At 46.6% G+C, this 26,751-nt stretch overlaps 1 protein-coding gene across 1 annotated transcript; it reads left to right on the top strand.

Annotated features, from left to right (window-relative positions):
* The first annotated feature begins 1,521 nt into the window (after positions 1–1,521).
* Positions 1,522–22,733, top strand: HHIPL1 (HHIP like 1). Its single transcript, XM_069783502.1, has 9 exons — positions 1,522–1,819; positions 6,718–7,364; positions 9,670–9,813; positions 10,094–10,422; positions 12,372–12,498; positions 13,366–13,511; positions 16,579–16,660; positions 18,502–18,584; positions 21,208–22,733. Exons 1-9 carry the CDS (start codon positions 1,544–1,546, stop codon positions 21,807–21,809), a joined length of 2,436 nt encoding a protein of 811 aa, XP_069639603.1. The 5' UTR covers positions 1,522–1,543; the 3' UTR covers positions 21,810–22,733.
* Positions 22,734–26,751: the final 4,018 nt, after the last annotated feature.

Genomic DNA, 26,751 nt, shown 5'->3' with positions numbered 1-26,751 from the left:
ACATAATATATTTGGTTACTGCGATCCATTCTTTGTATATCAAGCATTGTTGCGATGTTAATTAACAATGGCTAAAAATCATTACAAAAGCTGAGACAACAGCCAGTGTTAACCATAGGAATAAAAGATTAACTGAGGTGAAGAGGGAGATGCCTTTACATCAGTTGTTTTTACACAAATATGGGATTGCATAACTGCGTACTCATTTTTTTGCGTGGCACGCAAAGTTTTCAGGGGCAGCGGCTAGATCATGTGCTTTCCAACATGCTTATGAAGGTCATCCATGAAAAAGTGGTTTTAAATGACCAAAAGTAAAAGGGCAGAGAATTCTCAAGTGAGATCATCAGGTATTTTGGTTGCCTGCACATATGCAAAGTTTTTAGTGACCTTAACAGCAGTTACATAAGCATATGGAGAGAAAAACAAACTCGTATTAAATGCTGTAACCCATATGGTCTCCTGACAGGGTATTCCAAGCCATGCACTGATTTTACAGTCCATATGCACTGTGCAGCAGTTCTTTGGTCTCAAAGCAGGAGTCAAAAATAGCGTATCAGCATGAACTCCACATTCTTTGTCTTTTATATGGGCAGTCTCTGCGTTAATACCGAAAGACCTAATACACTGTGGCTAGCTGCGTTTAACAGCAAAAAAATGCCATCTACATGGGACTTGATCTTACTAGCTGACGAGGTCACATATACGATATGATACACGATATGCAAAAACCCCAGCATTTGGAGTAAGTATTCTTCCGGGGTATGCCATGAAGCACTTTAAGGTAAGGAAAGTATCGTCAGCAGTTTTATTTTGTCTGGGCAGGGAGTGCCTGGACAGCACGGAGGGAGCACCATTCTCGATGGGAGAAGCATCTTCCTGAAGGGGAGCGTGTCGCCTGGGCTATCCAGGGCCACACGGCGTGGAGTCCCCACGCGCCCTCTCCCTTCCAGCCTCAAAGCTGAATCTAACCAGAATCTCAGCCCGGGATGAGATTGCTAAGGGATGGCCAAAGGACGTAGCAGCACAAGCGGTACCGACGCTGAGTTTTCTTGTTTGAAGACGCGCCCGTCAGCCGTATAGGCTCAGAGCGCTATTCTCCCCCGCGTTTTGCCCCTAGCAAAGCCCGACCGGCAGAGCCGAGCCCAGCGGCCAACACCCGAGGAGCCGGTCGAAGGAGCCTGTCTCCGGCATGACCCGTTCTGCCCTTAACGCCCTCCGCTGTGAGCCACCCCCGCTGCCGATGGCCCAGCCAGGGGCCCGCCAGCCGGCGGCCCGGGTGGAACGGAACCCGAACCGCCTTTCCACCTCCACCACCGGGCCGCCACCGCGCTCGTTGTGACCGACGCGGCGTCCCCCGCGGCCCGGCGCTGACCTCGGGGCGGGCGCGGCGGGGCGGCCGCTCTCCGCGCCCCTTCTGCCGCGGGGCGGCGGGGCCGCCCGAGCCTCCGCCCGGCAGCCCCCCCCGCTCCGCCGCCGCCGCCGGCTCTCCCGGGGAGCAGCGCCGCGCGGTGCCGCCGCCCCCCTCCGCGCCCGCGGAGCGGCCATGGGGGCGCTGCGCGGGGCGCGGGCGGCGCTGGCGCTGCTGCTGGCGGCGGCGCTGGCCCCGGGGCCGGCGCGGCCGCACCCGCAGTGCCTGGACTTCAAGCCGCCGTTCCGGCCGCCGCGGGGCCTCGCCTTCTGCCGCCGCTACGCCGCCTTCGGCTGCTGCGACCCGCGCCGCGACCGCGCCCTGCTCCAGCGCTTCTACCGCCTCAGCGCCCGCCTCGACGGGCCCACCTACGCCGCCTGCGCCGGCCACCTGCAGGACCTGCTCTGCCAGGTGAGGCGGCGCGGCACGGCACGGCCCGGCACGGCCCGGCCCGGTATGGCACGGCCCGGTATGGCCCGGCACGGCCCGGCCCGGCCCGGCACGGCACGGCATAGCACGGCACGGCCCGCCTACCGCACGGGGCTCCCGCTGCGCCGGGGGCTTCCGCCGCACAGGGGGATTCAGCCCCTGCACCGTGCTTTGGTCACGCAGGGTGCTCTGGCCCAGGCGTGGGCGCTTCAGCCCCGTCACGGCGCTTTGGCCCAGGCGTGGGTGCACCCACCCATGCAGGGCTGCATCAAGCCCAGGTATGGGTGCCGCAGCCCAGGCACGGGTGCGTTGGTCCAGGGGGGCTGCACTGGTCCAGGCACAGGTACTTTGGACCTCACAGGGCTGCGTGAGCCAGGACGTGGGCACGGCAGCCCGGGAACGCCTGCATCCACCCGTGCAGGGCTGCATCAGCACAGGCACGGGTGCTTTGCACAACCCAGGGGTGCGCGAGCCGTGGCAGCAGTGCCCTGCCCAGACGGGGGTACGGGGACCACCCCACGGGTGCGCCAGCCGTGGCATTAGTGCCTGCGCCCAGGCACGGGTGCTTTGGCCCACGTACGGCTGCACCAGGGATCAGTGCAGCAGCCTAGGCAAGTGCTCCCAGGCACCGCCAGGAGCGACTGTCCGACATCAGGTGTCCCAGCGGACTTCTTGTCCTTCGGCAGGTGTCTGAAAGAGAAGTAGGGATGTTGCTCTGCTTTCATTTGTGAGGTGGGTATGCGGGCAGTTAAAATTTGCAGACTGCCCTCACCCTCCCAGGGTTAGATCGCTGGACCTGGTGAAGACCCCCAGGAGGGGACCTGCCTGAGCAAAACATGCTCCTTGTTATGCCCAGCTCCTGGGATCAGGTGTTTTTCTGTACCGGGTTACAGCATCCTGAGATGCTTTTAGCGTGTGCCAGGTGCTAACAGTCCTGATGATGGGTGCCGAGTAACGCCCGAGGATGTGGCCTAGAAACCTCCGTGGTGGCCATCCTGCACGGGGGAAATTTCCACTCAGGTTTGATGTTCTGTGGCCAGATATGATAACAGGATGATCACGGTCTGTGCAGAGCAAAGCATCTGACCCTATCATCAGCGGTGGCCTCGTATGTATGAAAATGCCCCTGAGACACAGCAGTGGCAGCTCTGTGCTGTGCAAGTGTAAATCTTAAATTAATTCAGACAGTGGAGTCTCGTCTGCTGTGCTCAGATGGGATCAAAGTGGCTTTTCAGAAATCCTGCTCTTAGCATTTTGCAGGGTACCTCTTGTGTTCCTGAAAGCGTGAAGAGAAAGACAACCCTTTTCCACATCAGCTTCTAGAGATTTGACTTTTATTTCCTCTCACATTGTACTGGAAGCAAAAAACCTTTGAATATATTCCTGAAACAAGTGGTGTCCAAAAGTCCATTTGCAGATAGGAAACCAGTTAGCAGCGCCTGCTAAGCCCTTCTTCTGCCTCTGGAAGCGACTAAGTAAGTCTCCTGCATACATCAGAAACCCAACCGTTGAAAATTTGTTCAGAAGCAGTGAAATATTTCAATGTGGGAAAAATGATTCACTGAAATGTTCTGATGAGCTCAGTGCATCACCAGCCCAGATGCGGCTACAAACCACCACCTCTGGCCTCACAAGCACGAAATGGAAGTTCAGGCTTTGCAAACACTCCAGAACACTCTGCTTCCATTCGTTCATTTCATATACAATTTATATCTTAGACCTGAATTAATTAGTGGGTTTCCGTGACTTATTCAGCACACTTCTGTCTCTTTCTGCTCACAATTTGTGATTTCTCTCAAATGTGATAAAATTATTTTGACAAGTGTCTCAACTTGTTCTTGCGGTGAGGATCCCTACCTTCTCTTAAATTGTGATTTGCTACGCGGTGCTGTTTCTGTGGCTTGTGGAGGGGCAAGTGGAAGAGCAGAAACATCCTCCCCTCAGTGCTGCCCATGATCCCCCAGCCCCAAAACAGGGTCTCCCCCCACCCAGAAGCAGGCTGAGAGGACGCCTGTGGCCGTGGGGGAGAGGAGGGCTGTGGCGGGCCATCGCCCTGCCTGCCCCACAGCCTCAACACCCAGGGGGAATTCGACGGGGGCAGGAGATCTCAGGGGACGTGTGTGGGTGTGGATTATTGTGCGGTGGGATACAGGACTCAGACTGCGGGAGAGCAGATGCCTCGTTCTGCCTCTCGGGGAACAGCTTGCTTAAAGGCTTGAGTTTCCAGATGGAGGTGGACAGGGAATGTCAGGGATTACGTGAAAGTTAGATGGTTTCCTGAAGAATCCTGTTGCTTCCTCCTGATAGCAGCAGTAAATAAGCCGTTGTTTGATGTGGGTGTTCGTCCACATTCAGACTGTTGCAATTCCTCAGATAAGTAGCTGCCACTGAATTCCGGGAACAGATGGGATAGATTTGGCTAACTTGTCTTAATGTTACTTGGTTTATTTTCTGATGGGTTTTTTTCATGGTGCGAGCTTGTTCCAGCCCTACTGAAGTCACTGATCGCCTGCCCGTTAGTTTCCTTGGTCTTGGGACCACGTCACAGTTTAAAATGAAGGAACAGACCATGTCATTTGGAAATGAGAATTTAGATCTATTAGTGATACTGGGCTGTAACCAAGTGTCGAGTTTCATGGTGTTTTGACTTAGTGAATGTGACAAGACAATGCGAAGGGTGAAGGACCACAGCATTTGATTCAGAAGCAGATAAATTCAGGATCAGGCATCAGGCTCCATCTCTTGTGGAATAAAAGTTGGAAAATATTCCACATGTGTCTGGAAAATACCCTAGACACATGCTCGGGTACTGTCTGGCTAGTGCTAGATCTCTGTACATGATCGCCAGTGTGATGCCATCTGTGAGTGAAGGGGCCATCCACAGCTGCTGTTCAGACACACCTGAGGCCGGGGTGAGCAGCCCGCAGCGGCAAAGGGACAGGGAAACCATACCTCTGTGCTATTTTTAATTCCGATGCTGAGGCCAGGACGTTGCTTTATAATGCATAAGATCACTGCTTGCTTTGAAAGAGGCTTTCAGAGAAGCAGACACAGCCTGGTACTCAGGTGGTGGGCCTCCCCTCTCTGAATGTGAAACCTCCGCAGGCAGCGACAGACTGAGCTCCCATCCAGCCCTGCCTTCAAATTCCCTTTCTGTCTCATTTCAGTTTGTCTTCTAAGGCCAAATTTTCAGTCATAACAACTGCATCGGCAAACACTCTGGCTCTTTCTGTCCCTGGCGCACCTCGTGTAACCGAGTGCCTTACCCAGTCTGCCCGTGTAATTTCAGTGTTTTGTGTCACGCGCAATCTCCTTTTTATCACATTAATTGCTACTCATTTGAAGGCATAATAACCTTCATTTTGCAATGAATGGCTTGACATTCCAGGAGGAAAGCTTATTGTACGCTAATGATCTGTTTTATGGCCTCTCAGTTTATTATGGTATGTAATGGAAAATAAAATAAAAATTAAATATTGTGTGTACTTATCAGCTAATTTAAATACTTCAGTATCTCAGATGTTATATCTTTTCAGCTATTGAATACTGCTGTAATCTGCATTAAGAAATAGCTCCCTATAGACCTAGAAACAGCTCCCTGTATTTTTGTTTTAACTAACCTGGTTTTGCTTGGAAGAAATGCCATCTAGGAATTAAAAAATGCAGAATTTATTCAAGAAGGATAGTTTCTCTTTCTACCTTTCTTGCCTCAGTTATTTATCTGCCCTGTGAAAATAACTGAGCCTCCACTGACTCACGTTACGTTATTTGGAGAGCACTTTTGAGATGCTTGTCGGAAAGATGCATTACAACTGGAAAACATTTTGTGTTTATTTCAAGGAAAAGCCACTGCAAAGCAGAACTGAGCCACTTTGGTCAGTTTGTAATTTACAGACAGTTTTACTGGATTGCAGTGGCTTTTTACATAAGGAAAACGTGCCTGTCAGAGTTCTCGTAGTGCAGAATACAATGAACTATGTGAACTTGATTCAGTCTTTAGGTAGATTTCCGAGGCTGCACCTTCCAGAAACGAGGGTTGTGCTGCAGCCACTCCCAGTGGACCTTGCCTGGATTATGGCCGTTTGGTGCTCACTGTCTGAAATCCTGTAGCCTGAGCATCCTCCGCAGAACTTGGTGACCAGTGTCATGATCATGAGATAGGTTTCACCACTCCTAGTCAGGTATATAAACTGTCTGTAGGCAAGGATCCACCAGCAAAGGCAGCTGGACCGGAGCGAAGATGGTGTATGCAGTGATAGCATCCCAGGGCTGGGTGCACTGTGCGGTACTGAGGATGGGTGTCCTTCTCCTTTCCTCCTACACTTTCTCATCCTGCTCCTTCCAACCTGTAAATCACATCTGTGTTTGAGGTGCATGTCTGGATTATCAGATAATGAGGTATGAAAATTGCAGGCTTTGGCCCTGACGACCTTTCCCATTCCCTCCTCAGCCTGGAGATGCAGGACCTCAACCTTCTCAGCTAACTCTTTGGGTTCGCTTCTGTCCTGTGATGAATCTGCTCATTATTTCATAGATAAAGTCAGAGCATCCAAGACAGAAAAGTCTTTTTTCCCCAGTACAGTCTACTAGGGTGATGTAGCAAGATACGTGTCATTGCTGGTTTCCTTGAGTTAGTGCTACGGTTGGAATAAATGAATAACAGCATGAGGAAGCCAGCTTTCACCAGGAACATTGAAGATCATTTCCGTGAATGCTGAGATAAACCAACTTTCTAAAATCTTTTCCTCTGTTAATATATCTTCAGAATAAACCACAACATATGTTACAATTAAGGTGAAGCTTCTCCAATTAATATTGCTGCTCAGCTGTTTCAAATCTGATCCAAGAAATGGCTTGAGGCTTTTTCTCTCTCCCTCTAGGAATGCTCTCCATATGCAGCTCACTTGTACGACGCCGAGGATCCCTCCACCCCCGTGCGGACGATACCAGGACTTTGCCAAGACTATTGCCTGCAAGTGTGGCAAAAATGCCGCTCCATTTTTCGCTATCTGTCTGAAGACCAGGAGTTAATTGCACTGGAGAACAACATGGCAAAATTCTGCCACTACCTGTCCTTGGAGGACACAGACTACTGCTTTCCACACCTGCTGGCTAACCAGAACCTTAACCAAAACCTGGGGTTAGTGACCGCTGATGCGGAGGGCTGTCTCCAGCTCTGCCTCGTGGAGGTCGCCAACGGGCTGCGCAATCCCGTTGCGATGGTGCACGCCAACGATGGCACTCACAGGTTCTTCATTGCGGAGCAGGTTGGCCTGGTGTGGACCTACCTCCCCGATCGATCCAGGCTTGAAAAGCCGTTTCTGAACATCAGCGAAGCCGTGCTTACCTCACCTTGGGAAGGAGATGAGAGAGGGTTTCTAGGTATTGTCTTCCATCCTAAATTCAAATTTAACGGTAAAGTGTATGTCTACTATTCAGTTGAAGTTCGTTATGAAGAGAGAATCCGAATCAGTGAGTTCAGAATTTCTCCTGCTGACATGAATGCTTTGGACCATGGTTCTGAAAGGTATTGTACACGCGTTTCTCTGGCAAATGTATTTACGATCTCAGAGCGTAGCTTGTGCATTTTTAAAGGCTATTAGTGGATGAGACCTATTTAGCTTAATATTCTTCTTGCATGCCAGTGTGCTAGCATGTTAGTGCAAGTCCGTGTCTAGCATATTGAGATAGGCAACACGCGTGACCTCTGTGGATGAACTGCAAGTGCTTAGGGCTAAAAGATTTACATTTCTCAGTTCTGGTATGTCAGAAGATTTAACTGAACATTGATTAAACATTATTTACAGTTAATGTTTCGGGGGGGTTTTTTTGGTTGGTTCTTTTTTTGGTATTGTAATAATTACCCTTTAAAATAGACTTCTGCAAAGCATGAGTGAAATTCATTCCAAAGCCAAAGGTTTCCAAAATCAGTATAAACAAACTCAGTGATACTGAACCAAAGATGGATTTGGTCCCACATTTCTTTATCTGAATGAGAGCTCAACCCTGTGATATTACAAATTTAATAACAAATTAAATAAAATGCAAACCACTATGCTATTACTGAGTGCATTTTGACTGGAAATTTCATTTATTTGAGTCTGATCCTGCAGTTGATCCACATTAATATGCACAGATAATTAGAGGTTTGTTTGTGGAGACAGTCTATAGAGTTATAACCTGGTGCAGAACCATGTAATAGAACCACTGGTTTAAGAGACCCTTGAATATTATTAATTTTAAGATTTTTGCTTTGTTACAAGGGTTATATTAGGGCTTTGCAAATACTCAGCAGTGGATGATTTTAGCTCAAAAATGCACATAGCGTCATGATAGAAAGGGGATGCTGGTTTACAAAGCAATGACAGCGATTCAGTGTAAGCAGCACTGTAGATGACAGGTGGTCCTCAGGAAAGCAAGTCAGGAGCTTAAACCTGCAGATGTTAAGGCCCACCAGCTCTCTCCTTTAAAAATCCTCAGGCTCTATGCTTGTAACATTTTCTGTGCTTATTTAGCTGATGGTTAGTATGGCCAAAGCTTAAGAAAACAAAGTTGTGGTCCTGTTGTGCTTGTGTAGGCACGGCTCCCACTGACTTCATCCTGAGATGCTGCCCAAGAGGCAACTTCAGCCGACACATGGTGTGCATTGCCTTAGCAGGAGGGCGTATGTCTGTTTGCCTGCAGATTTTTGCTCAGTGTGTTTTGTTTTCTTGCATCTTCTTTGGGAGGTTGAGGAGGATTCACCTTTGGGTCCGTACAGGATCCTCCCTCGCTCCTTCTGCTGCCTGGAGTCTGTGCGTTGGTGCACAGTTACCGTATGTCGGAGGTGGTGACATTTAGCAGCAGGTGACAGAATAATTACATAGTTGTGTTCCTTCCCACAATTTACAGTCTGATCACAAACTATCAGTACTTTCAGAAGGGAAAATAACTTGCTAAAAATGAGGTGGTATAAGTGATTATTATCATTTAGTTTTGCAGCTGTTAAGAGGCACTGTCAGCATGAAATCTGGACTTTTTTAGAAGCTGGATTAAAATAAACTTCAATTATTATACCTGGGAACCTCCACTGCATGTATTTGTGGCTTTACCTTTCTATAAAGTTATACTTTTATATATTTCACCCTTTCCTTACTATGAAAGGGATGCCAGGTGCCTACAATAAACAGATAAAAGCAAGAGAGAGTTAGGTTTTCAAATTAAGGTAGAGGTTGTTGGTACTGCTTTGAATAACCTTTGTCAAAATGCTAATTTGTTGGTGGGGCTGCTTTTAACCACTCTTTAAGCTTGTAAAGTCCTGTCTATGTAATTATCATTTAAGGATTCTTCTCTCTTTAAGAATTTAACTATTACTTAATGTTTGAAAAGTTTTAGGTTCACCTTGAAAGTGCCTGTCAGAATTGTGCCAAATGCTGTACAGATGCACAGATGGACTGGAGTCCTTTCTCTTGCAGTTTACAGTTGGATTTAAGCTGAGATGCCTTTTTCTTAAAAAAAAAAAAAAAAAGAAAAAAAAAGAAGTTTAGCAAGGAGGAAGGAACAATCAGAGGAAAAGTACAATTAATTAAAAGTATATTCTGTTATGTGGTTTCCCAGATTTTCCTTATTACACAATTTGGCATTTCTGTAATCTGGAAAATGTGTTGGAATTATTTAAAGTTAGAAAATCAGCTATGCCCGAGTAAAATTCAGTGACATGGATATGGAGAAATTTGCATCAAACCTGTTCTGTCGCCATTTCCATGTGTCAAGGGCAACGTTGGTGTGACGTTGCTCTGCCCTTTGCTTAGGGCTTGTGCAGCAGGTAATGCCTCCTCCCTGTTTTTCCTTAGGGTGATCCTGGAAATAGAAGAACCGGCTTCCAACCATAACGGAGGAGAGCTGCTCTTTGGAGATGATGGGTATCTCTATATATTTACTGGAGATGGAGGCATGGCTGGGGATCCTTTTGGGACCTTTGGAAATGCCCAGAACAAGTAAGAGCGAACCCTTCCCTACGGCAGCTCCAAGCCACCAGCATGTGTCTGCGGGGCAGCGGGCTGTGGGAAGTCAGTGCCACCTGAAGGCTGTTCGGTGGCCCGAGGCAAATGAAATCATCTTGAAATGGTTGTTTTTTCAGAGATATTGAAAGACTTGTCTTTTCCAAAACAGAAAGAATGAAACCCTAGACTTTTCCAAAAACCCTATCTCTGATGTTTAACCAAGGTCTAGTTTTATTTCTTTTTTTTTTTTCTTTCCTTTCTTTTCCCAATACAGATCAACCCTGCTGGGCAAAGTGCTGCGGATCGATGTGAACAACAACGACCGCGGGCCTCTGTACCGAATCCCTCCCGACAACCCTTTTCTTAATGACCCTAAGGCTCGCCCTGAAATCTATGCGTACGGAGTGAGAAATATGTGGCGCTGCTCTTTCGATAGGGGCGAACCTCACACCAAGGAAGGGAAAGGGCGGCTCTTCTGCGGAGACGTGGGGCAGAATAAATACGAAGAAATCGACATCGTCGAGAAAGGGAAAAATTACGGCTGGAGGGCAAGGGAAGGGTTCAGCTGTTACGATAAAAAACTTTGCGCCAATTCTTCAATGGGTAAATAGATGTGCTCTCTAAATTGCCTGCGTCTCCCACTGTGTGGTTTTCTGCACCATCATTTTTAATTCCTGCCTTCAAAGCTTGGCTGCCTGGTGGAAAACATACATTTTTGAGATGGAAATCTATACTGTTTTAGTCTAGAAGAGAACTGACTTGGGAATAAATATTGAAAGTCCAAGTGGTACCATTTTTGAGTTAGGAGCAAAATGAAACATGCTAGCTGTTGTTTTTCTAGGCGGTCTGTGTTGGTTTTCAAATTGCTTGGTGATTCTGTGATTTAGGGAGACAATTTCATCTTTTTCACATAAAATAAGCTTTTCTGCAGAGGAAAGAAAAATTTGGAGCAATTGTATTTTTCTCCATAACTCACAAGTAGTGTCCTTATTTTAAAAAAAAAAGAAAGAGACATATTGTGTAAGCTGGTCACCCAGTATGCACACTGCCTGCTTTGCGGGTAACTGGATGTACAGAGTATTTTTGTTTCTTTTAGCTATGCCAAAAAGGGAAACCCTAATTTTTTTTTTTTTTTTCAAACCTGGATTCAGGGTATTTGCTGGCTGGCTAAATTCCAGTGCACATGTGAAGTCAGAGTGTATTGTGTTGCAAGGTCTGATGTGGACCACATCTTGTGCTGGAGCATCTCCCCAGAGATGCAGGGGGGCAGTGGGCTGGCACTGATTTGCACTAGCTGAGATTCTGATTTTTTTCTCTTCTACATGCTATGTGGTGTTTAACTTCGTTCCTTTTATTAACTTAGTTTAACTTCCTTCCTTTTATTAACTTAGCTACAAGTACAGTGGTAGTGATTAAGTGTTCTTTATAAAAATTTCAAGAGCAGGGAGCAGATTTTTTGCACTCCCTTTGCTGAAGCAGTTGTCAGAGAGCCCGTTTAGTGGTCTCCTGTGTGACAGCGCCTGCATAAGCGTTCATGGCAGGCACTTTACTGAGGTCCCCAGGGATTCAGAACAATTTCTGATGCCTTTAGAGACCCTTTTGTTAGAACAGTAAAATGTCACAGCCCCTTTAAAATGATAAGTGCAGCTGGAGTGTAGAAAAAGCCTGCTTTAGATGAAATGACCCTGGTGCAAGTTCCTCACTGGCAGAGCTGCCGGGTTTGCTACTTGAGGCATCTGCTACATGGGCAGGGAGAAAGGCTGTGAGGAGGAGGAGGGGTGGTTACCACAAGAAGATACCTGTGACACAGGAGTTTCAAAAGAAAGGGGAGGAAGCGTCTAGTGGAGACCCTCAAAATCAGGGCATCTCCCTCTGTTTTGCCTCTGTCTTGTGTTTTAACTTATATTTTAAATGAATATGCCAGTACTACATCTTGCCTGTGCCACACCATAAATATTTGATGGCCCTTTCAGGTTAAGCTCCCCTGTCTCAGAGAAACAGAAGCTATTCGTGCTGACATCTGACATATCTTTTCATCAGTGCCTGCAGTCTGGAGTTACCTGTCTCTTTTTTCCCTTTCACCACCGAAACAAAGCTGCATTGGACAAACATCTCCTGCATGGGTGCAGCGACTCTAAGAGGAACCTGCGAATTCACATCAAAACCAGCCAGGCTGTGTGGAAATGGGCCAGAAGCGGCTCTAACAGAGCTGGGTTGTGGCAGGAGGAGAAGGGCTCCGGAGGATGGTGAGGTGTCTGGGTGATAGAGAGCACTCAGGCTTATCAGGGATTCAGCTTATATTGCAAGGGAAACACTGACCAGTCTGCCTGAGCTAGCTTGTCTTTGGTTAGAACAGCCAGCTAGGCAGGGCTATCAAACATGGTTCTGAAAAGGTGACAATCAAACTAAATTACTCCATTGGCACTTCATTTAATTAGAAGATGCTCAAGTGAACCTGATTGTATCCTGCTAGTCTCAGAACTATCTAGCTAAACAGCTATTCTGCATCATGTTTAAAACAAGGCAAGTCACAGATCTTTTCTCCCCCACAGATGACGTGCTTCCAATTTACGCGTATCCGCACCAAATGGGGAAATCTGTTACGGGAGGCTATGTCTATCGGGGTTGTGAGTCTCCGAACTTGAATGGCCTGTACATATTTGGTGATTTTATGAGTGGGTAAGTAAATACTTCAGATAGATACGCATTAAGCTGTACCCCCAGCCAAAGTCCTCCAGCGATTCTATACCTGCCTGCAAGTGCTCATGCAGTCTAACAACTGAGGACATGCTGCTCCTTGCTGGTTGCAAGTACTGGGCAAAGCCTGACTGCTCATTACAGAGAGCTCACGTGGCATGTTTTATATAACCTTATTCCATGGTGCTGTGCAGGAATGCAATGTTTGCATTCCAGCAGCCCTTGATGTTGCTGATTCATATTGTGCCAGTACAAACAAAGGGGCTATGATACGATGTTCATTTAAAGCCCTGGAAGTGGTGTAAAAAAGCATTTCAATACATCCTAAAAAACCCCCAACGCTCTGGTGCAATGTTTCCAGACACTGAAGATATTGAAAGAAAAAAAAAATTGTCCAGCAGTGAGTCTGCTTCAAACCTGTGGTGAGGCAGGCATGAGACTGCTTTGTTTTCCCCCCACCTCCTCTGCCTTTGCTGCGTCTGCATCTCCCAGGCCTCTCGCGCGCAGCCCCTGCACCGCCTGCCCCAGCTGATGCACTGCTCCTGGGTGCGGGAGAGAGGCCACAGAGCTGCAGTGAAGCCAGGTGCTCTGCGTCTCTCGCAGGGTCCCCCCGCAAATAGTCTGATATCCCTTAAACCCTCCACTATTGTTTTTTCATGTGCTTGTGTTGCCCTTGAAAGACAAGGTGTTGCGGGGGCATATATTTAATATTAACAATCCGTCATTTTTCAGAGGCACTGCAGTCCTATTGCAGCTAGTGTGGGTAGGAAGCATTAAACATCCTTTCCTCATTAATGTTCATAAATTGTCTCCTTGGTTGTGTTGTGCAAGTGTTCTTTTGCCTTGCAGACGCCTGATGTCTCTGAAGGAGGATCATGCTACTGGAGAGTGGCAGTACAGTGAAATCTGCATGGGAACAGGACAAACGTGCATGTTCCCTGGGCTTATCAATAACTATTACCAATACATCATCTCCTTTGCTGAAGATGAAGCAGGTAATCTTTTAACTTTATGTCACACTGAATGGCATGCTTGTGGTTTCTCCTCAGAGTAAAACACCAGAGAAGGGGTTAGAGAGGGCTCCTGGGAGGCAGCGAGTGGTGGGGAGGCAGAGCGTGAGTCTCTCAGTCTTTAAAATGCCGCTGGGTGAGATTCCCAGCATCTCCCAAATATCAAGCCAAAGTTACAATCCTAATTTTGAGGCCAGCGTGCCACACAGTGCCTGCAGGGGTAATTAGAGAGGCAGTTCCCTGCAGGACTGATCTGGGTGTGCTGGTGTGCTGCTGCCCACACACTTATTTTCCAGAGGGATGGGGAACAGCGGGGGGCAAATACAGTAAAGCACAGCTTAGAAAACAAACCTCATTCTTCACGATGCCACACCATGGGGAATGCAGGCCCTGAGAAGCTGAGAAGGTGATACCCAAGTGAGAGCAAGTCTACGCTCTTGGCTAGTCAAGAAGGCTTTGGGCGTTATTAATGGATACAGGGAAGCAGATGTAATGAACAGTATTTATGAACCTGCTCATCCTGGCCTGGAATATTTGTACCTCTTGAGGTGAAGCAGAATGAAAGCCCTACATTATGTCTTGAGTGAGGCATTGGCAAAAGGCTGCTTAAGTCCATATTTTATTAGTGCCAGCTGGGATTTTGCCTTGCATGGAACTGAAGGATGTAGTCTCAGTGGAGCTTTGCATAGCTGTGTTTCAAAATTGGAGACATTTTGCTTTCTAGAAGGGAGCTGCTGTGATTTGAAAAGGAGGAGATAAAGAGTCCTGGCGTGAAAGCTGGTGGTTACGCCCTTTGTTCATACAAGGGTATGGTTAATTGCCCAGCCCTGCAGCGGGGCAGGCAGAGCATGCAGCCCCTGGCTGGGGACAGGGAGCGGGTGAGCCCTGCGATGTTTAGCCCCATTGTTAATTAGCCTCGTGTGCGACTCAGCAATGCAGGGGTTTGTGTTCTGCCCCATTGCGGGGAGGTTCTGGCTCGTGGTCACAAGCACCCACTTCTAGAACGCACAGTTTTTAAACATCTGTTTTTCCTGCAGATTATGTCAGGTGTGGCTGTTGCACAAATGCAGCATCCGTTGCATATCATATAAATGCAGATTTTATCATGTACATGCAAATCATCCAAATTAAGTGTTAGCTCAGAAGTTTGACTTTGGAATTTTATCTTTTTTTGAGTTAAAATCCATTTTCTTTAATGGTTAATGTTCATGGGAGGTAGAGCTGTTTTGCAGTGCTGTGGCGAGAAGGATATCTTACCCTAAAATCAGAATAACTTAATTTCAATCAGCTTTATGCCAATTCAGAGGGCTGCCAAATGCAGTATCGAGCTGTTAATTGCAGCCCTTGCTCATGCACGTGGGGCGCGGGTGTCTCCCTCGTCCTGTGCCTGTGGGCAGAGTCTGTGGGAAGGGGGGGTGAAACGCTGCCACCCTTCTGCCCTGCTTTTCACGCATACTTTGCGTAAGTATAATAGAGCTGGGTGGAAATTTGGGCTGGAGTCTGTTCTCAGGTAGTTATTTGCCTTGTGTTTGCTTTATTACAATGGAAATAAATCTGTTTGTAACAGTGTAGTGAGGTTGCTTTATCTGCAGTGAACAGTCTTCTCTTGCACCTTTTTGGTGTGCTGGGAATCAGGTTTTTTACAAGTTCATCACACAGTTTATTTTAACAAGCTTTTCTTCACAGAAGCGTTCGTTTTTTGGGGTTGTTGCTCTGATGAATGTTAATTTTGCTGGTGCAGTGGATGTGTTCATGCAGTGGGAACACCTATATTTTTGGCTCATTGCACAGCCGTTATAAAGCCAGCAGGCCCATGCCCTGGCAGCTGAACGTGTCGGGAACATCCCAGGCCCTGCGCTATGTCTGTGGGGTGCACATGTGATAGCCTGCGCGCTTCATGGCCTGAGCATCCATAATTCTACCCGATAATTTCCAGGAAAGAGGTGGGATGTAAAGCACACATCACTGCACTGCAAAACACAGTGTCAGGTGTTTCCCATCCCTGTTTGGACCAAGGCTGCCTCTGGCCTGTGGTTAATGGAGCCCACCAGAAAAAGAAAGAAACCAGCCAGAGGTGTCTGCCCTGGGAGAATCCAGAGGAGCTTGGCCTGCAGCAGCGCAGGAGAGCAGGGAGGAGGAGGGAGGCTCAGCAGCCAGCAGAAGCTGCGACCAACGGCCTGCACCTTCCTTTGCCCACTCTGACCCCCTCCACCCCTTCCCTTCCCCTCTTCCCCTTGGGGTACCCATAGGATGCCCAAAGAAATCTGCCTTACTTATTAAAAAGATCTCCATTGTCTCTTTTTCTTCCTTTTTTTTTCCTTTTTGAAATACTGCACATTTATTTTTCCGTCCAGATCAGCTCTCTGATCCTTTTCATTGCACCACTCAAGCATTTGAGCTGGCAAAAGAGAAAGGAGAGGGCTGGACAGACTGCTTATCCTGGCCTCCCCTGCACAACAGGAGGAGGATGGAAATGCAGTTAAGAGAAAATACGTCAAATACATGGTGATGGAAGTTGTCTGGCTGAAGGTCGAACCCTTTCCTGTGTGGCCTGACAGAGAATCCCAGTGCCTTTCTCACTCACTTTGTGAGTGTGCTAGAGAAAGCAAAAGCAAAATCTTGTTCTGTAATTCACCCCAAACGAGTGCTTCATCCAAAAGAGCAAAAGATGATGTGAACAGTCTTAATTTCCTTTCATTTTGTTTCAGGGTTTGACTGTTTTGCATTAGTGAAGTTAAAGGACACAGATCAGACTGAGATGACAGCTAAAGTCTGGGCAGCTGAACATGCAGTGGAAATTTGTCAAGAGTATTTCATGACAATATGTAAAAGCTCCCGCTCACTAAGAGTATTTTATGCCATTGGACTGCAGATGAACGCTCCTTACAAACCCAAACACAAACCTGCATTTTTTCCTCCCATAACCAGATCTCTATATCAGTCCTGGGTTTCCTGATGCTCTCTGACCTGTGATGCAGAGTTAATGCCCTTGTGCTGTACAGGACAGGAGCTCCACGGAGAGTTTTCATGGCTGTGTTTTGTTTTTTCCCAGGGGAACTTTACTTCATGTCTACCGGCGTACCAAGTGCCACGGCTCCCCATGGAGTGGTGTACAAAGTGGTGGACACCTCGAGGTATGAGATGTTCCTGTTGCAAAGCCTAAGTGTGGTGCACTGTGTCCGGGTGTGGATGTGATGAATGATGCTGACTGACTAACTAGCTCTTCTCCTACACTGGGCCCTTCTGTGGAGCTTGATCAAGGGAAGCCTGGAGCAACCCGTTGTGGGTCTGCTTTTCTCCCGCAGTCGTCGGAGTCTACGCTGCCTGGTGATAACCAATTTGTTATGGGACCTGTTGGTGTTATGTGGCTTGGGAGATTTGTTCCAGAAAGCTAAAGGAGGATTTTATGGGTGGCTTGTCTTTCTTGAACAAAGTTTCTCTAGATTCCTGCCCAGAAGGAGGCACTTTTTCTCAAGGTGTTTATCCTCAGTTCCTTTCCATCCCTTGTAGCCAGCTGCATCTCCTGTAAGAGCCCTGTGCCCAGGCAGCTGCAGCCGAAGCTGACCCAGCATGACCTGCAGTGCTTCCTCGGGCAAACCAGAAATTAATGTCAAAAAGTATGGGGTTTTTTGTGTTTTAAAGAGGAAAATGGCTTGGACAAGGAAATAAGACCATTATTACACCTTCTGGATCCCACATGCGTGTATCTGAGACTGGGCAAGGCAGGGAATAGCTGTGTTTTATAGGAAGGCTTATAGCTGTTTTTTCCATCTTCCTGTTTTTTAAGCATTACTGCTATTGGCTAAATGCCAGAGTACTTTCAGCCAGACATGTAGAGTGAGGCTTTTGTAGCTTTTATTTTTTTTTAAACGGATTAAATTTACAGCTTTAGCTATCTGAGCATTTTGAACCAGACCACTTGTCTGGTTTTATGTTGCAACCGGACCCCAAAGTTAAACAGCCCCCAGAGCTGCCACGTGTTTCGCTCCGGTTCTCCTCTGTCAGGAGCATTTTCCATTATCTAACACAGTGGAAGAGTTCCTGTAAACTGTGTATTAAGAGGCTGGTATTACGCAATCTTTGCAAAAATAAAGAAAGCAGAAGTCAAAAGCAAGTCTTAGGTTTAAGTTTAAAAAGAAGTTTCATGTGTAGAGTACAGAAGAAACTCACAGGAAAATTCATAAAAGTAGGGAACATCTCTGTGTCTGTAGTTGAGAGAGAAGTTCTTTGCCTTCCACAGAAATGCAAATGCAGACAATCCTAATTACAAAGAAGTTATACCCTCCAAATGCAAACATCATGCATTTTTTAATCAGTTTGATAATCTCTGAAGAAGTGTGCATATTAGCAAGACAGGCGTCACACGAAAAAGTGATGATGAAATGGATGTAACTTCTCAGAAGTGAGATATACCTCCATGGCAAACAAATTTGTGTCAAAATAATGTGCCATACTAAGAGGGAACCTCTGCAGGAGACACTTAGAGCTCTTGTTTGAAACTAATGCATTTTTGGTACTACTTTTGTAGTAGTTAGTCTTTTGTTTGGGCTTTATGTATGAATAACAGTGTGTTACTTTGCCTCTCTGAAGACAGCCTGAAAACTTACATACACATAACCTTTATGTCAGATGTTCAACATATACTGTCTAGTTTTGTAATTTTTATTTTCAGTTTGATTAATCTCTTTCTGTAATGCTTGAACCTGCCAATGTTTTATTTCCTTAATGGATTCAGCAATGGCAAATGAAAACACAGCCAGAGGACTCCACTGCCTCGTGAATGTTTGGGCTTTGATCAACGGAGATATGTTTGTTTAATTATGTTTTCTACTGTAAGAGATTACTTGGATCATTTAAACAGACTTTTTTTTTTTCCCAATGAGCATTACATTCATAGAAAAACAATGGGAAGCAAAGACTCACGATGCCAGGGGAAAGGAATTAATTGTGCACTGTATGTGTCCCTTTTTCGCAGGAGAGCACCACCAGGAAAATGCGGAGTTGAGCCGTCGCCAGTGAAAGTAAAAAGCAAGCGCATCCAGTTTGTGCCAAAGGAGAGTAAGTGTCACTGTTGCTGTTTATTATTGGTGCATGTTAGCTGGCAGTAAATACAAACTCCAGGCTCACGCTATCTCGGTATGTGTGGAGACCACCCAGAACTTCACTCTTCAGAGTATCCTCAAAATTAATTCTTACCAGCTGTTCTGGATCTGAAGAGTTGGTTCAAATAAGGCATAAGATATTTCCCCTCTCCTGGCCGTGTGAAATCTTCCCTGTAGTTTCTGCCCTTGTACATTTTCCCTTTTCCATGCTACATCCTACCTGTTTCATTACCACCAACTTGGTTTCCCGGTAACTGTTTCTGTACTGAGATTCTGTGCTCAGTGGAGCTTTTCAGTGATAAGTGACTTTTTGCAGTGCCTTCAGGTAGTGAGGAGCACTTCAGGAGCTGAACAATATGCTGGCTAAAGGGTTGGGAAATAGCTCATTGAGGAAGATGAGGGCTGAGTCATTGTTAGTTTTAAGTGAGAGAATGTGGGATGAGAAAACACTCCCAAAAGAATCGGTGTGATCAGCCATACAGGTGACCTTTTGGCTCATCCAAACCCTTCAGGGCTTTTTGATTGCTTCATACCGAATGAAGTATTGTACTGCTAAAGCTGGAGTAGTCAACGATGTAGCTCAATCTGCAGCAAGCCAAGTACTACTTATGTTAAGTGCAAAAACCTAAATACACTATTAGGATCTCAAAATTAGATTAGGCAGCATCACCTTTCTTTTCCTCTGTGCATTTTGCTTACACGTGTCAGTACCTAAGCAGTACTCTACCAACTTTTTCATGAGGTTAATATTACTGACCCTAATGTCAGAATACTTTCATTTAATTTTTCATTACATTAATCATGTTACACTGCATTTGGGTCATTGACAGTTCCTACAGCTTTGACTTCAGGGAGGAATGAGGGCACTCAGCACCTTGCAAGATTGAGTCTTTAACGTGGAACAAGATCTAAGGCTAATTATTAACTGTTGACATGCCTTAGCACTCAGCAGGTCTTCAGAAACATTCTCCTTTGCAAGCTGTGCATGCACTTTCCAAACATTGGTAACTTGGTTCGTGTTCAACCAGTTTTGTCTCTGTTCCTGCTTATGCATTATTCTCCATGCAAGTCCGAAGTTCCGATTTTTCAACTATACGTATAACTAAATCTTTGGGGTTGTTTACAAGGTAGTTTTCATCATAAATTAAAACTTAGAAATGGTGGGAGAGATTCTGCTAAGTGTCTCGAGAACTAAATTCACTTTTAGGTAAAACCAGACATGAAAATTTCGATTCAGAAGCATGCAAACAAGGATGTGTAGCTGTAAATGTTTTGCTGTTTTGGTTAGTGTTTAGTGTGAATGTAACAGAATTGCCAATGCATGCGGCTTGCATTAGCTGGATGCATGCATTTGTTGGAAGTGTATTTAACAAATAGCTTGACAAAGAGTAATATATAATAACAACTTGATTCAGTGAGGTGAAAAGCACTCCCGGGTGACTACTGGCTTTCATGCAGTCCTACATATGAATTCCAGGATTTTTAAGCGCTGCGCCAGGTCAGGCTCTAGCAACTGAGGTGTGCACAGGTAAAGCTTTCACATCTATTTCTTGCCTTCAGAACCTCAGCTTCCAAAGAAGGGAAAAATTTTCATGCCATAAATACAATTCCTTTCCAGAGAGCGTTATTTGCAGGAACTGGACCGCTGCAAGTGTTTGTCTTTTGGGGACAGTAGATATTAAGTATACATAAGACAGTCATATTTTAGCTCATCTCCGTACTACAAAGCAAATGATGAATGAGAATGGATAAATCTAGGATATAATTCAAAAAGTTCTGATGTCTTTGCAAATATCTGTGACACTGTCCCAGCTCAGTTGATTGTTACCGTGAGCAATTCTGAATTGCTTCTTTCTGACAGGCTAAAACTTATTTTTAAGCTAAAAATAGAGCACATGTGAATAAGCAAGTCCAGTAGTGCCTGGAAACTGTGACGGCAAGGAATTTTCAGCTCTTCAGAATTCAAGGCTCTTTTCTTTTTTTTTCATAAGGAAGAAAAAACCCAACCCCAAATCCTGCTTTATGTGTTGTCCTGGCAACTCTGTTCCTTTTGCACATTCCAGTTGCCAGAGAGAATTGATTTTGAATGTTCCTGATTTCAGCTCCTCGGAATAAAGCATCTGGCCCAGTGGGGAGGCCGGCGCTCGGGCTCTGGTAACAATCCAATCATTAGTAATGAAGAGAAGAGCAGAAACAGTGCCTGTCTTTAAAATGCTTTCAGCGGGGGAGAAGGGTATGGTGGGGAACTCCTCTTCTGACCGTTCAACACCAGCGCCCACCCTTTAATGGCCAGGCTGAAGTTTTGCCAATAAACTTCGTGGAGTTTCCTTCTTGGGAGAGGCTTACTTGTTGGCATTAAGCCCCGGAGTCCTCTCTGCTAACTAAAAGCAGCCGGCATTTTTCGCTGGGGGAGTATCGGCTCACCGGGAGCGTTGTCGCTTCTCAGCAGAACCAAGTAAGCGAATTCCAACGAAGGAATGAAGTAGTCAAAACTCAGCGCTGGTTTCATACAGTTTATGTCTCCAAATATCGCCCGCAGAATGACGGACTCATGGTTTCCCGGGATTTTCCCCCAACAGAGCTCATTGTGAAAACCCCAACGCCGCGTCCCCGGCCGACGGCCACGGCCGAGGCCCCCCGGGGAGGCCGGCCAGACCCCGAAAGCCCCGGCGCGCCGGCTGCGGACCGGGCGGGCCGAGGCCCGCCGCCGAGGAACCGAAGCGGGACGCCCGCCACGCCAGCGCCGAGGGGCAGGACCCCCAAGCCCAGGAAGGGAGGAGAGAGGAGAGGGCAGCGCAGGAAGAAGAAACCCGCCGGCACGGCCGCCCCGCCGCGGAACGGCGCCGTGCGGCTGATGGAGCAGCGGGGCCGCGGCCGGGGCCGGGGCCGGGTGGAGGTTTACGTCGACGGCGAGTGGGGCACGGTGTGCGACGACGGCTGGAGCTCGGCCGCCGCCGCCGTGGTGTGCCGCCAGCTGGGCTTCCCCTACGCGGTGCGGGCCAGCAAGAAGGCAGAATTCGGGGAGGGGACTTCCCTCCGCATTCTCCTGGACGACGTCCAGTGCTCCGGGCAGGAGAAGACGCTGCTGGAGTGCGCCCACGCCGACGTCGGCACGCACAACTGCTCCCACGAGGAGGACGCCGGCGTGGTGTGCAGCCGGGAGGAGGTGGCAGGCGGGTGACGGAGGAGCTGGGGAGGGCAGCTGGGGGGCTCGGAGCACGGCCCTTTCTTGCCCGACCCTCGAAACCGGCACCGGTGCTGGGAAGGGTGCGCTCTGCCCTGAGGATGCTGCATCTCTTCGAAGTAATCGTGCGGTTTTCTTCGTGTTCAGCCCCACGCATCTGCCTTGGAGGGAAAGAAAAAGTAACACGAAGCGGTGACTTGAGTGTGTCGTGGGCGGGGACTGCGTTTGTACAGGGGGGTTTTAATAAGAAGAAAATGCCAGACATCAGCCATTATAGATTAGAAAAGAGACGCACCCTGTTGCCCTCTCCCCCTTTGAAATACAGCATTCCCCAGCTGTGCTTCACAATGTTTTGCTGAAAAATAAATTCCCAAATGACCATGTTTTGCTCTTAGGAAAGTGCTTTGCTTTGTTTGGCTTCCTTTGCCACCTGCAGCTCTGAGTGGTCGTTTCTAAGTATGCGTAAATCCGTGCCTTTCTTTGCAGAATACAAAGCAGAATTTTGTGGGGTTTTTGTTTTTTTTTTTTTTTTTACTTTCCATCCACTAGTTTAAAAGAAAATGATTCTTCTGTAACGCTTTTATTGGTATAAGCCTATTGGTTATCAAAGATAACTGTGTCTAAGCAAAATCAGGTAAATTAGAAAAAGTCTTAGCACACTGCCTGGAAAATATTTCTGCAGTTTACACTAGCCTAAGTGAAAAGAAAATCTGGCCTTTTTTACAGGAACCAGATCCTTATCCAGCTTAACCCTGAAGATACTTTGTACACGCTTCTCCACTTTCCCAAACCGTGTGAAGCCACATGTTTCTGCATTCAGTTTTCCCAGTTGTGAGTGACTAGACAAGAGGTAATGTGCTGGGGTAATAATCCTGCAATATTTACCCCTTTTTAAAGGATATTAAAAAAAGGCAAAACTCATTTTGTCTGAAATGTGTTTTTCACCTGAGTGGTGATTGGAGACACATGTTCTTGCCTTTCGTTGTCTCTCTGCACTTGATAGCATTTTGCCTGGTTATTTTTTTCCCTGACATAATCAGGATAGGCTTTGTCTTGCTGCTCACAAAAAAACATGAGAAAGACAAAATGAAACAAACGTAAAATGACTAGTGCATCCAGAAAAGTTCACAAGCAAAACCTTGTATCTAAAGCTCTTACTGTGGATATTTATTTTAATTCCCCAATTTCAAGTTGACAGTGTTCTCTTAAGCCTAAACCATTGATGTATATGGTAAATAAATTAGTTTTAAATATTTTTCCTGAACTTTCTGATATACCCATTAAATACTTTTTGATATTAAAGATATCAATATTAATATTTTGATATTAAAGATCACCTTCACTATACAAAAACAGACAATCAGAAAAACGGCACTATCTCCCTACTTCTTATTAAGTGTAAAGGGGAGAACAGACGTATAAAATGCCTTTGGCAAAATACTACTTTCATTTCATTGGAAAACCTACAAATACCATCAGGCACCAGACTGTCATTAGGCTTTTCCCATTGCAGTGAAGGTGCAAACACATTTGTTTAAACTGCAGAAATTCATTTCAGGCACATCAAAATGTTCAGGGAACAAGGGATTCCTTTGTAAATTCTTCTGTTAAAAGACTTGGCACCTGTTGAGCTGATGGGACTAGTGGCCTGGAAGAAAACAGTAAGTGGAGATACAATCTTTCTTCTTCCAAATTCCTTTTCCGCTTCTTTTGGCTCCTTAGCCAAATTTCAGCTAGCTCTAGCTGTGAGATTTTAAGGAGAATCCTGGTTGTAGTTATGCTTAAAAACTTCTGGGTAGAAAAAAGACCTGCACAACAGAAGTTAGTCTAAAGGAATGGAGATGATTCTAGGATGTCTGCCATAGACCAATTAGACAGGAATTTCCCCATCATCTTCCAGGTACTTGGGTATTCTTTTTCTAATTTAACTATTGGTTACCCTACACCTGCTCTAGCCCATTTGAACCTCCTGAGCATAAGCGGAGGCTGCCTAAATCTTGCATATTGCTGGTGGTGACTGCCACCAACCCCCGGCTGGCAGTCCCGCAGTGGCACGCAGTCTCTGGTGACAGCTAAAGGCATATGGAAACCAGCCCACGAGGAGCAGCCGTCGGTAAGAGCGAGCTGTGCCGTGGCTCAGCTGACGGCAAACAGAGCCGTACACCCCCGGTGTTTGCTGACGGTGTTAACGTGGGTGCCGCCAGCTTCACAGGGGAAATATTTATCGGCAGAGGAAGAGACAAGACTTGCAAATAAGTTTTTTCCTCCCTTATCCTTTCTCCCAGCCTACACTGAGTGGGGAAAGCATTCAGGTAGGTGCGTGCCAGCTCAGTACGTGTGGATGTGTGTGCATGTCTGTGTCTGCCAGCTCAGTGCGTTGTTATGATGCTGGGAAGATATTTCTGACCATTGTGGTCCCTTCCAAGCTTAAAACATATCTGTTCTAAATCCTGGTATTTGTCAGTCTAGTTCCCTGGTATTTTAATAATGAGCCTGTACTATTCAAAGCACAGAAGTACATGGGCATTTAAATACCTGATACATCATCTGCTGTTTAATAGGATTCCCACTGATAGCTTTTTTCTTCATTTTAAAATGCACTTATATGCCAGGATGTCACACAAATTAAGCTTTAGATAAACAAATAAACCCTGCTGCTACATTTGAACATGCCAGTATACCGTCTGGATGCTGATTCAGGATAAAGGTCTTAAAATAGCCCAGAATAATGCTGCACCACAGTGCAGCTGCTCTTCTGCATGTGTTATGTGGCAGTCCCAGACTTTTGTCTAGTAGCAATATGGCTTATTGCCTTCTCTCCTCATTCACCTCTGTGACTGAGACTGGAGCATCTGCATTTTTCCTTACACATTTTTCCTTTTCTTATGTTAGCACAGCTGCATTTCATGGAGGACCAGCGTATCTCTAAGGGAACAGTGTAGACGCAGCCTTGCTACTTCTTTTTCTCTACCTCCAAGGCAGAGTAGCTCTGTGCAGAGCTCAGGGTTTGGGGTTTTTTTTCATTTACATTGGTTCTGGTACCCAGCAGCCAGCCCGAGCAACATCACGCTGTGTTGCAGTCTGCGATATAGACATTATCTTCAGGCCAAAATCATTTCAACTTCCCATATTCTTTCCAAGGTATCCGATAGACAAATCCTCCCATGAGTATCTGGGAAAAAAACTTTAGAGCTTGCTGCCAAAGCAACGGAGAGATAGTGAAATAGGGTGTTGCAGCGGGGATGCTCACTCAAATGCTGGCAAAACCCTTCTGGGTGCTGAGCCCTGGATGGAGCGTGCCGTGAGGACATCCCCCACGTGAGGGGAGCTTGGGCTCTGCCCAGCTTCTCTGTGTCAGGTTGCAGGGTATGAATAGCACGAGGCACATGTATCACATTACTAAGCACGGTGGCCTGTAATTAAATAACGCTGGAGCCATGACTCGAGTTCAGAAAGCTCAGCGGTGGCACTGTGAGCGACGCTGGCACCGGGTGCAAAGATGAGCCTGGGGGCCCAGCTTCACATGCTGCCGTGGCGTTTCTCCTGCTTTCATCTCCCCTACCAGCCTCTCCCCCACCTCTCACCGCTTGTACCTTCATGTTGGGCCTCACTCAGCATGGCCAAGGCAGAACAGCAGCTCGTGTACCGCTGCCCTGCAGCCCAAACCCAGCAAAACACTCCCAGGAATGCACCAAGCAGAGCCTGCCTCTTCTTTAACCTGTTAGTGTCAATACGGTTTTAGGGGGGGGGTCCCCAGTACAAATCTGTCCTGCTGTGCCTGAGCTCAGCCTGGCACTGTTTGGTTATGATCAACATAGAAATTCAGAAGTGCAGTGGAGAAAACCAGTCACAACATAGCAATATCCAAGCCCGCTTTTCCTCTCAGAAGGATGCCAATAGACCTCTTCTTTAAAAGATCAGCTTGGCATGTGAGCTGCATTGGCCCCCTTAGATGCTTTCAGACATAAACACTCATTTTCCTATATGAAAAGAGATGTAAGCATCGTTTGATAACTAATAACTGCATTCCAAATTTAAGTTTTAAGAACTCATAGTTTTTCCTCTGTAAACAAACAAGATCTCAAACCCATTTGACGTGTGTCCATACCTTGCTGCCTTCTACATGACTTTCCCATGTCGGGAAGAGCATGAGCTGTGCGGTTAAATCTTCAGAGCAGCCCCCAGCATGCCTGTTGCCCATGCTGACCTGCAGCCTCCCAGATCACTCTGGGCTAGGTCAGGAGTCACTACCAGTTGGCCTTATAACCAAGGAATAACCTTATTTCATTTGCTAGTGTAGACAAAGCCTTTGTGAAATCTAAACCCAAGGTGGCTGGTTTTTCTAAAGGACTGAGCTTCCCATTGCAAGACCACATAGGTCTTTTGATAATTTTTTTTTCTGGATGATGATGCAGAAATAAAAATCCTTTGGAGCTGATCAAAAGTAGGCGGAGACAAAATGACGGTTTTATTTCATTTTTTTTCACCTGCTTTTGAAACACGGTGAATATATCACTAGTATCTGCACCGCTCACTTTTTTTCCCCCTTTACTTTTACCATGTATGGTGTATTGTGGTTTTAGGGACATGCCAGGTGAGTTGCCAACCGCAATGCATTTCATTCCTATGCATGTAGCACTTCTTTAAACCAAGATTTTAGACCATTTGTGCTATGCCTACCTTTCCAGTATGACACTTAAAGACACCTTAGAGAGAAAAGGAGCTTCTGGAGGAAGCAGCATGGGCTGTTTTGGGAGCTGTGATCCCAGAGGCTTGTGCCACACACAGGTTGACGGGGAAAGTCCTGAACTGCAAAGGTTTTCAAGGGCATCTGCAGTTCTGTATAGGCAGGTTGAAAAGACCTTTCATCACCCAAGGTTTTATTTTGTAAGAGCGGTGGGAAAGGAAATTCTCCTTTAAACTTTATCATGGAAGAAAG

Source organism: Haliaeetus albicilla, chromosome 5 (assembly GCF_947461875.1).
Source record: "Haliaeetus albicilla chromosome 5, bHalAlb1.1, whole genome shotgun sequence".
NCBI classification, from domain to species: domain Eukaryota; kingdom Metazoa; phylum Chordata; class Aves; order Accipitriformes; family Accipitridae; genus Haliaeetus; species Haliaeetus albicilla.
Note: the sequence above shows the minus strand (reverse complement) of the source record. Positions and strands in the feature narration are given on the sequence as shown.